Below are 11423 nucleotides of genomic sequence, written 5' to 3' on the forward strand. Positions count from 1 at the left end.
TAAAAATAGCATTTTACATAAAAATGACAAAAGAGTGTCTATTGAATTAAAAAACATGCCAAAATTATCTATTTTCCCATCTGTTAATAAAGATTCAACAAAAATGTGTAGTTGTCTTAAAAACACCATTCAGATCTTCTACGCAAGTCAAGGACTCATTTCTTGAAGTTGATGTCTCCTTCCAAGTGCTTCTTCCTTTGACCTTCTATAGTATATTTTTTCATTGTACCTTGGTAACGACCTACATTCCAGGCTGTAGTGGATTGTGGCTAATAGTGTACCTCTCTCCTTTACCAGATGGAGTTCTTGAAGTCTAGACTATGTTTTGTATCCACATGATGTAAAACAAAGGCTTGCCTATAATAGGGACCCACCAAATGTTTAGGGAGTAGATCTCCCATGAGAACATTAATTTTTAAAAAGCACTTACTGTTGTTCTTAGAGCAAAAGAGTTGCTTTCTAATTAAGTTAACTGAGTCAAATGAAGTCAGCATTGGTTGAGCATCCAATGTGACCAGATACTAGCTACTAAGGAACCAAAGATCAGAATGCCAAGATCCCTACCTCAAGATTAAAACTCAATTCAGCAGGCAATCTGGTTCCCATTAACTTAAGTAAATTGTGTTTGACATAGTTTAGGGGCTGAAAATTAGAATATTAAGTGAGTAGAGTGAATGTTAAATGCTCAGATAAAGAACTATGGGAGCTCGTGAAGAAGGATTAATTTGGCTTGTTGTTGAAGTAGAATGTACTGCAGGAGAAAGAGGGCTTCACAGAACAGCTAATAAATGTCCTATGAATGAAAGGATGAGGAGGATTTTGACATGTGGATAAGAAGGCAGGGAGGATGTTCTATGTAGATGAAAGCTTGAGCAAAGGCATATAATGACATGGTTTTTGGAGAAAGGTAAGTGGTTCAGTACAGAGGACTCATAGGGACAATTTACTGTGACGAGTCAAGGGATGAAGCTTCAGAGGTTGGGGGATAGGGGACAGATGGGGCACAGCTCGAATGATGCCATGCAGTCTGGATTTCATCTGGCAAGTTATGGAAAACCCTTAAAGATTTTAAGGAAGTAACATGGGCAGAACAGATCTGGGCTGTCAAGCACTTACTTTGTTGGTCTGTAGAGGATGAAGTAACTACCTCGGCTCCCATTTCCTTGTGTAGATCCTGTCTCATAAAATTACACACAAATAAAACAGATGTACACAAGGGGCACTGATTTCTGAAATGAGGATGGCGAGGCTGCATAATGAAACATCTCATCTGCTATCTCCTCTAGAAATTGCTCTCTGGGCAAAAGCAGTTTTACCATAACCCGTATTTACCTAGGTATCGAATCCCAACTTAGTAGTATTTCATTCCAAAGAAGCACTCCATTCTTGAGTTTTGACACTTCTTTTCCTCAGCAGGATATTATGGTTTAAAAATCTCAAATTAAAATACCTTTTCTTAAGTACAAATAGCCATAACCATGACCAAAACCAGATTAAACTACATTAATGTCCAGAGGTGCTCAGAGAATACTATTTCACTGGAAAAATACAGGGTGCTTCTCCTAAGAGTTTCAGGGAAGATCTCAAATATAAAAGTATACATATTTTATAAGACATTAATCTAGGTACATTTTTAGTGCTCAATTGCACTTCAAATTATTTCAAGTTATTCTAGCTGTTCAGCTAGCTAGAGGTCCAAATGTCATCAATCCAAGAAGACTGGTTTTCTCCTGCTCCCCCTGCTGGAATGTTAGGCAAGGGGATCGTTTTCCTTCCACAGATGCCATAGGTGATTTGCTTATTAGTAAGTTTGGGAAAGATTTTACTTTCCAAAAGGTGAACAGGACTTGGATGTTTCAGACGTGTTCTGCACCAATGGAACATCTCTGGTCTTTGAGGGCCCACTGACTAAAGTAGCCCATATGGGGAATGTCTTGTCTCATTTTTACTTCGTGCAAGTCAACCCCCAGCTGCCTTCTAAATTTGCAACTCACAGAGCTATCTCACCTAGGTGGAGATTGAATTACCAAGAGGAGACAAATCTGCATTTCCATCATAATGAAACTCATAACGTTCATTCATGAAGAAATGCTGGCATCAGTATAATGAGGGCAGAGAAGCCTTTTCAACTATGTATGGCTAATGTCCCATCATCTATAGTGTAATATAGATTTCTCACAATTCTAGCTTATTTTCTAAACAGAAACTAATTTTCTATGGTAGGGTTTTTAAGGAGAATCATGTAGATGTTGACACTTTTAGCCCATTCTTACTGTGGTTTGGCTCAGAGAGAAACCACGGGCAGTATGTCCCACATTCTTATGGAGGGGCCAGTTTTTTCTCCCTCTCCCCACTTCTTCCATTCATTCAGGAGACTCTGACTGAGCATCTATTGCAAGTGCTAGACTTTGCAGGTGCAGAAATGAGTAAGTCACAGAGCCTTTCCCAATAGAGCTCAGTCTAGAGAGAGAGACCGATGTAAACAACATTTATAGTAGGGGAGAGTCTGGCGGAGGTATAAACAAATTCAATGGGAACACACAGAAGAAAACTACTAAAGCCATATCAGGGAGTAACATGGCGCTACTGTGAAGGGCAGGTAAATAAGAGTTCTCCTCTCAGGAATCAAGAAGGGCAATCAGATAAAGGGGACAACATAGAAAGTCATGAAAGCATGAAGGAAAACTACATGTTCTGCCTACTATTTTATGTGGCCTTAGTATAAGCCGGTGGCAGACAAGGGCTGGACCATGGAGGACACTGCTTCAAAAGGAGTTTGGTCTTTATCTTGTGAGCATGAGTGTGTATTTTAAAAGATCAGGGCACCTGGGTGGCTCAGTAGGTTAAGCGTCCAACTTCGGCTCAGGTCATGACCTCGCAGTTCATGAGTTTGAGCCCCATGTTGGGCTCTATACGGACAGATCGGAGCCTGGAGCCTGCTTCAGATTCTGTGTCTCCCCCTCTCTCTGCCCCTCCCCCACTTGCACTCTCTCTTCCTCTCTTTCTCTCAAAAAAATAAATAAATAAACGTTATTTTTTTTTTAAAGATCACTGTAGCCACACACGTTTGGATAGAGGCACCAGAAGGATAGAGACAGGAGAGGAGGTATGGGATAGCCAGGTGGGATGTGAGGACCCGGATTGGGATAAGTAGCAGGTGGGATTAGAAACAGTGACATAGAGTATTTCTGATTGTGTCTGGGAAAGCGCTCCTCGTATCCTCAGATAAAGGATGGCAAGTCCAACAAAACATAATCAAAAGAGTATAAGAATAGAGATGCATGAAACACCCATCAACACAAACATGCAACCAACTCTCTCAGTGATTAGGGAGTATGTGAACCCTTCCTTCTGCGGCTTCTCCTGGACTATGTGCTTGTCCCTGGACCTGAATCTGGCCTTGGTCTTAAAAGACTCATGAGCAATCTGATAATACACTTCCATGCTGTGGATAGAGGATGTGTCCTTAATTTGTCAACTGTAAAAGATCAGAGGTCTCTGGCTTCTTAGAGATGTAAGGTCCTCCCTGAGTAGAGTGAACAGGTGATGTCCTGGATGTGCAGTTACATTTGAATTTCAAATAAAAAGATCATTTTTAGTATAAGTGTGTCCCAAATATCACATGGGATACACCTATACGAAAATGATTAGTCTTTATCTGAAATTGAAATGTAATTGATTGGCCTATATTTTTATTTGCCAAATTGGGCAACCCTACCCTTGAGACTTGCTTTTCTCTGGCTCAGACCTGGGGCAGACAATTCCACTGAGAAGCAGAAGGCAGGACAAAACAAAGCATGTGCCGAGAGCCGGGGAGATGTTTTACAGAATCATTGTCAGTACGATCCCCCTGGATTTGCTCATTCCCCAGGAGAATCTGAAAACAAGGGGCTTGGCAGTGAGCAAAGAGCTGGCATGTTGCAGGACTGTTGGAGGGGAAAATGATTGAATTTAGAATAATAATGTATTTGTTAAAGCAAATATCAGTATAGTCATAACAGAGAAGCCCTCAAGTTTCCCATTGTGGCATGAATAGAACATTAACGTCTATATTGTAGATTGATGGCAAGAATTTTCTTGGAAAGCACATAAGCAGTAGCCTTATATGATCTCTTTCTATTTTTTGGAAGACTGAATACAGTTCAGATTAACATTTGAGGCATTTATTTTGTGCTTGGAATTTAGGACATTGGCTCTGTTCATACCTAATATTTTACAAGCCTCTCCCCTTTGGACAAAATTAAGTTCAGAACTCATGTTCACATAAAAAAGTAATTGGATTATAAAAGCCAATGGGCATAGCCATTATTTGGATATTTTCATATATAAATGAATAATGTTTATTCAGAAAAACACCCATGACCAAACTCCGTCAAATCTAATTTTCTCAGAGAGTTAAGCTCATATTCTGGTAGGTTTTTCCTTACATAACTGAAGAAAATTCTTAGCAAGAGCTTTAATAATAAGCTTTTTTCTGAAGGAGTAATATTGTGATTTCATGCAAGAAAAATCTCCCCTTGACGTAAATGAGAGATGAAGTTGTGGGAAGGTATAGTCAGAGTTATTAGTTTGCTTTCCCCTTTCTAACCAAATGACAAGAACGTTTTGTCTTTGGATTCTTTGATAGTTTTTTTTTTTCCTGTTATCAAATAGAATATTCAGAATACCTTTCCCCTGATACTAGTCTTAAGCCTTATAAATTATATTTTTGTGGGGTCTTCTGAGGTGGGAAAAGCCTGCCAATTTCAATTAGAGTGATTTAGGTTTCCTTTTAGAGAAGCCACGTGGTGGGATTTCTGGTTTTCCTAGTGATTAGGTGTCACCGAGAACACCTGAGGTGTAGACATGCCTCACTTAGCCTTGTATGTCCTGAGCACCTACTCTGTGCCTCAGCACAAGTCGCCGTGAACCAGAGAGACTGATTACACTCCACAGCACAGGGGACGGTTCATCTGGGTGCTTGTTGCCAGTAAATGCAAGCATCACGACTCACCCACAGCCACAAAGCCAGAGAAGACGATTTTTCCTTTTCCCCAACATCTTCAAATACCCAAATTTCTTCCATTGTAGGTTCAAATGAGGTAAACATACAACATGCGAGTGATGGAATCAAGGGGATTTTATAAATTATTAAACGGCCAGAAAATAAGATCTCGGCTTTCCTGCCTTTGGTTAGAGAATAGGCGTCCCCTGTTGCAAAGCTTCTTTGTTTCTTTTATCATGTTCCAGCTTTCCCACTTGCTCTTCCGTCTTATTTTGTAATTACTTTCTTATCTTTGCAGCTTTCCTTTGAATCTTAAGTCTTTCTAGTTAGAGAAACAAGGAACATGTACTTCTGTAATTGAGACAAAACTAAGTGCGACTCCCACATTTTCCTCTTTTTCTTTTTGCTCCGTTTCAGGGACAGCCAGCTGGCTGTCCAGTTGCTCACTAGCTGTGAGGACCCCAGAGAACGTCACCTGTTTTTGTAGGTCTCAAGTCACTCTCCATTTTGTCTTAAATAATCTTTGTGTGTACACACGTCTGTATATATCTCTGAATGAAAACACAATTACTAGCTGTAGGTAGGAATGTATCTACGGACACAGATGGAATGCATGCATTATGTAAACGTGTAGTAAGCATATGTCTATATGCAAATGTGTATGTGTACACAGATGTCCGTGTGTAAACGTGTGTGTGTATCTCTGTATGTGTATATATATATATATATATATATATATATATATATATATGTATATACACACATACACACACATTCTGCTAATAGCTAGTAATTTGTCAACCAAAAAGGTCAAGTTGGGTGTTAACCATTTTCTAAACACAGTTCTTCATGTTTCTAGAAACCTGAAAGTCTGTACTTTTCACCTACAAACCCATTATCCGTGTGGCAAGTCATGTCTGAAAGCCAAACTTAACAAGACTCTCTTCACCTGTTTAAAAGCAAGAAAGCAGAAAGCTTTGAAGGTACGCATATGGACAAAAGGAAACTAGGTTGCTCTATGATGTTTGTGCCGCTGGTATTAATTTCACTGAAATTCCACTCTGCTCCATTTATTCGACGACTAAGAGACTGAACTCTTAGGGAAGGAAAGAACATATAAACATGTAATTAACCAATAAGGTAATGTTTGAAGACTGTTAGGATATACTGATTATTCAGATAATTCATTATTTTGTGAACACCAATGGCATGCATTTCTGAAAAAAAAAAATCATTATTCAAACAAAAGTGTTCACCATGAAACACGACACAAAGAGGAAGATAAATATCAAACATGTTTTTTTAAAGGTGGTAAAATCATGTCACATAATTGGTCTTACAGCTGCTTCTGCGTTTGATGTTCTAATCTGGTGCAAATGTGTGTTATCTGCTAGTGAATCCATATTTACTCTTTCTTTTAATAATACACGGTCATGACTGGGATTTAAATTTTTAAATATTGAGGAGCTTTATATATATATATATATATATATATATATATATATATATATATATATATTTAGCTCATGGATATACTTTAAACTTTAAAAAAATAAATGTAATATATGTAATTTGTACAGGATTGGTTTTTCATGAGTACACTTGGAGAGTAACCAGTTTCAGACCTGGTTTTGTTTAAAGTATGCCCATCCTCTCTCCTCCTCCCCAGCTTTTTGTTTTTGTTTTTGCTTTTTTTTTAATAACAAAATCTGTAGCAAAGCACTCCTCGGAGTACAAACATTCATTCTTTTTTAGTAGTTTGCTTTTTCAGCGTCAGCCTCTGAAGGTAGAGAAGGAACAGAGGCACAAGGGTATGTTTCCTCTCGACCAGAGAGCAGGTGGAACCCACTTCCAGCTTGGCCACACTCAGCATCATAAAAAGTACAGTGAAGCTCCGTTCTCTTGAGGAGAACTCCAACCAAAAGTAAATTCCTGACCTCTATCAAAATGTTAGGAGGCTTCTGGCTTTAATTTTTAGAACTCTGATAAAATCCGGGGTTCCTCTATTCACTCAAAATAAAAAATCAGGTATGCCCATGGCATCTTTCAAAGGAACACCCACCCATTTGGTTTCACTCACACTGTTAACAGTGCCCTCAAAATACACTTTTTCAGGAGAAAGTTATTAGATAATATCTTGAGAATATTCTCCATGGTGCACGATGCTTAGGATTATTTTGCCATTGGCTGTTATTAACATGGACCAGGGGTCCCCTCTGTAAGGAGTGTTCTCCTACTGTGAATCTGTACGAGTCTTACCATCAACCCAGTCCTTGACAGACCAGTACAGGAACGAATGCTACTTTGGCGGCCAAACTCTTACTTCTACTGACAGTCGAGTCTCAGAAAGTATAAAGGTGCTGGGCCAGTCCCCTGTTCTTATAGTGACCATCTCAGTAAGAGAAAAATCAGATTATGTGCCATCAGAGGAAATAAAATGTTAGTATTAGGTGTGATCGGCCGATGCATTTCTTTTGCTTAAGCCCCACCCTCTGAGTGACAGGTGGAGGACAAAATGTCAAGAAGTTCTGCTGGAACCAGTGTTCAGGATGGTGTTTAATACAGCAGAGAGCCAAGATACAGTGGGAGGACACAGTAAAGAATGTGGAGAAGGTAGACACAATAAAGAACTTCGGTTTATGATCTGCCATCTGCTATTTGAAAGAGGAGTAAGTTAGGGAATTAAGTGACTTTTAGTTCCCCGTACATGCAAAGGTAAGTTAGTTATTACAAAAGTTTTGCCGTTGTATGCGCTGAAAGAAAAGCATATGCATTTAAACATTTTTTAAAAAATAAATCACTCAATAGGCTTAAGAAAAATACTCTAGTTCATATTTCATTGATCTGACCTTTCGATTCAAGATCAGGGAATGAATCCAAGGTGGAAAACAAAAAAAAAAAAAAAAAAAAAAAAAAAAAACAGAAATGAACCATTTCACCATGAAAAAAGGCATTTCCAGTCTCAGCTAACCTCGACTAGTTTTTATTGCATTATTTTCGAAATGCCAAGAAACTGGCTTTGGCCATATTTGCCGTCCAACTAAATCACAGCTGTCAAAATGCAATTGCTTGCCACAATTAGCTAAACACCATTATTTGACAAATCCCCTGGAAAGGGACGTAGATGCTGTAGGTGTCTAACACTGAATCAATTAACAGTCAGTCAGGCTGGGGCTGCAGCACAGGGAGAGAAGCTGGTACATCCTTGGCCAAGGAAGGGGTTTCCAACGGCCTTAAGTTTTTGGAAAACACACACATTTGCCCTGGTCCTACAAGTTCTTTCTGGTTTTCAGGAATGAATTGTGGGATTGGCTAAAGAGGAAGGGAAAAAGCCACCAATTCTAGAGTCCTTTCTTAAGGACATCAAGGGGAGAGGAAGAAAAAGAGAAATGCAAATGTGAAATGGTAATGGTATACAACATGGGGAAAAGAAACCTCATTGAACCCGCTAGCAATTTCCACCCAAGCAGTGAACCCCTTAACTGACAAATTCAGTACAACATACACATTGATTAACACCTTCACCATTACGAGGACTGCCGTTTCAAGCCAAAAATTAACTACAATATGCAAAAACAGAATTCTCATAAGATTTGAGAAAAATAGAGTGAAAAGGCAATGTTAGCTAAGCTCTTAGCTAAATCCACTCTTAATGGCCCCCAGTATTTAAACTATCATGGATTAAAGCCATGAAAATAAAAATTTCAATTTGAAATTTTATTAGCATGTTGCTAAAATGGTCAATAAAAACATCAACACGATAGGCTTTGTTGACATAGTTGGAAAACTGCTCTCTCACTTTTAAAACTTTATTTCCACTTCCCCACTGTCTAAGATTTCTAGGTTAGGAAAAGCCAAACTAAATATACTGGCTATGGTGTTGTAATAATGCTGGTTTCTTGAATGTTGCCATATCTTCCTCCTCTCTCTCTCCTCCAACCCTTTAAAAAATAGGACTCTTTCTGAAATGCAGCCCCATCAGGGAGCAAACTAGGGTGAAGAACAACAAGCGACCGTCTCCACACATTCAAGTTCCCAGACACCAGGTGAACCTTCTCCTTGCCAGGGGGGCGGGGCCCGCGCTCCTCACCAAATCAGCTGAGCCATTTTCCTCCCGGGACCAGGAAGGCTTCCCTTCTGCCAGCGAGGGAGACTCACAGGCAAATGGGGTGGGGGTGGCGGTCGCTTCCCTCGGTGGAAAGGACTGGAAGCAAACATTACAGCTTTGCCCGGAGCCTGGAATACAAATGTCAGGAGACTTGGGGCTGGAGAGCTGGAAAAGTCCCGGGCAGCCTCGGGATAACCCGGAGTCCCAAAGTGCTGTCTTGTGGAATTATTCACAAGTGCCTAAGGGACAGGCTCGATTTCTTGGAAATCCTGCAATCTGGGGACACGTTCATACGGGAGGTGAACTGTGCCCTGGAAAGATCATGTCTCACCTCCGACTGGTCTGTGTGTGCGCACTGGGGGCGGTGATGGTCCCTTTATAGGAGGTCGGGTGACAGTCACTGACTAGCGACCTGTGGGGAAAGCCACGTCCTTGCTTGCTCCCTTCAGCCCTTTCTCCTTTCCCCCGTTACAACCCGAGGGGAAAGCTCACGCTGGGTTTCCCAACACCATCACCACCACTGGGGGGGCTCAGCCAGGCGCGCACAGCTGCCTTTTCGTCCCGGGGCCAGTTCCTGAGACTTCCGGCCACTTGCGGAGGGGTGCGAGGGTGCAGCCTAGGCACCGGCCGCCGCAGGAGGGCGCTCGAGGGGGACGGGGGTCGCGGATCGCCGGCCAGGAAGCCCGGGTGCTGGGAAGGGAGCAGGGCGCGGGGAGACAGGAGGCGCAGGTGGCCCCCCACGAGGCTACTCCTTGTCGTCCACGAGGTCGGCGAGCTCCTGGAGCACTCGCAGGCGGCCGCTGGCGTCGATGCGGCGCTTCTCGCGGATGAGGTCTTCCAGGCTGTGAAACCTGGCGGTGTGCACCTTGTTCTCGCCCAGGTGCACCTTGAGATAGTACTGCTGCTGCGGGGGCTGCGTGCCGGCCGGCACCTCCCCTCCCGCCTTGAACTCCCGCTTACCAAAGCGGCACCAGGCGGCGAAGCTCTCCGAGTTCGTCCAGCAGATCTCCTCGCTCTTGAGGCCCAGGTGGCCGCAGGCGTTCTGCACCACCAGCTCGGCCACCAGCGGGCGGTAGCGGTACCAGCTATTCACCACCCGGCCCACGTTGGCCGCGCCCGCCTCGTACAGGCTGTCCTGGCGGATCTCGCCTTGGTGCAGGTGGATGATCTGCCCGCCACCCACATAGACGGCCCAGTGCGGGGCGGGGGCGGGCGGCTCGGGCGCCGGCTGCAGCCACAGCAGCTCCAGCAGGTCGCCCGGCTCGCAGAGCGCGGGCAGCGCGGTGACAGCGTAGACGCTCAGGTCGGCGCCCTGAGGGCCGCCGCTCACTTTGGAAAAGATGCATTCCTGCCCCCGGAAGGCGGAGAACTGAGTTTCGTTGAGGACCAGCTGGTGCAGCAGGTGGTGGCGGTGGCGGCTGGGGCTCTCTGGGCACGGGGTGCAGCCCGGGGGGGCCTTCACGCCGAACTTGTCGGGCTGGCCGCGTTCGTCCAGGTCCTCCTCCTCATCCGAGAAGAAGTAGGCGACCCCAACTCGTAGCTCGTCCTTCTCGATCCCCGACGGGTCCCCTGTGGGCAACTCGCTGTAGTTGAGGTGGGTGATGCGGTCCAGTTGGTTGCCCATCAATGACGCGGCGAGGCGAGGGCCAGGAGCCGGGATCTGCGGGAGCAGAGACGAGAGGCAGAGACACGATCAGAGTCCAGCTGCCCCTCCCCGGGACGTGCAGTGCCCCTGGGACCTGCCCGTCCGCCCGCCCACGCGCCGGCACTGGAGTCACCCGCTCCTCCCCAGCGTCAGGACAGGTGCAGAAGCCACCCGTCCTTCGGGAAAGAGCAGACGCCACCACACAGCCTCGGACCCCATCCGGCAACGCGGTACAACTCCCACAAGAGAAAAGGCAGGCAGCGGGAAGGCGCGAGGGGTCCCAGTGGGGGCGACAGGGCGGGTTGTTAGCAGCGAGAAGACCGACACCCGGGAGAGGACCGAGAGGTAGCTTGGAAGGAAGAAGGGGCGACTCGGGCCTCAGAGCTTGGAGCAAGCTGCGCTCACATTTCTGTCCCCACCCTCGCCAGCCCCCCTCTCAGTTTTGCGCTAGGTCGTACTCCTCCCCTGACAGCGCCTCGGACAATGACACTCGGGCACATTCGCAGGCACTCACGACACCGGCAAAATCTTGTTCACCTGGGAGTCCAGGCAGACAGGCGAGTATATCGGTGTGATAATGTCACATATACACCATGACGAACCTTCGCGACGGCACACTCAGACTCCCACATTCGCACACAATCCTAACCCCACGCTTGCACGCTCGCCAGGGCACGCACACCCAC

General features: G+C 44.4%; 1 protein-coding gene across 1 annotated transcript; it reads right to left on the bottom strand.

Moving 5' to 3' along the window:
* Positions 1-7522: 7522 nt before the first annotated feature.
* LRATD1 (LRAT domain containing 1) lies at positions 7523-10716 on the bottom strand. The gene has a single exon (XM_045447682.1). It carries the CDS (start codon positions 10714-10716, stop codon positions 9838-9840), a length of 879 nt encoding a protein of 292 aa, XP_045303638.1. The 3' UTR covers positions 7523-9837.
* Between the last annotated feature and the right edge of the window lie 707 nt (positions 10717-11423).

This window comes from Leopardus geoffroyi, chromosome A3, assembly GCF_018350155.1.
Source record: "Leopardus geoffroyi isolate Oge1 chromosome A3, O.geoffroyi_Oge1_pat1.0, whole genome shotgun sequence".
Taxonomy (NCBI): domain Eukaryota; kingdom Metazoa; phylum Chordata; class Mammalia; order Carnivora; family Felidae; genus Leopardus; species Leopardus geoffroyi.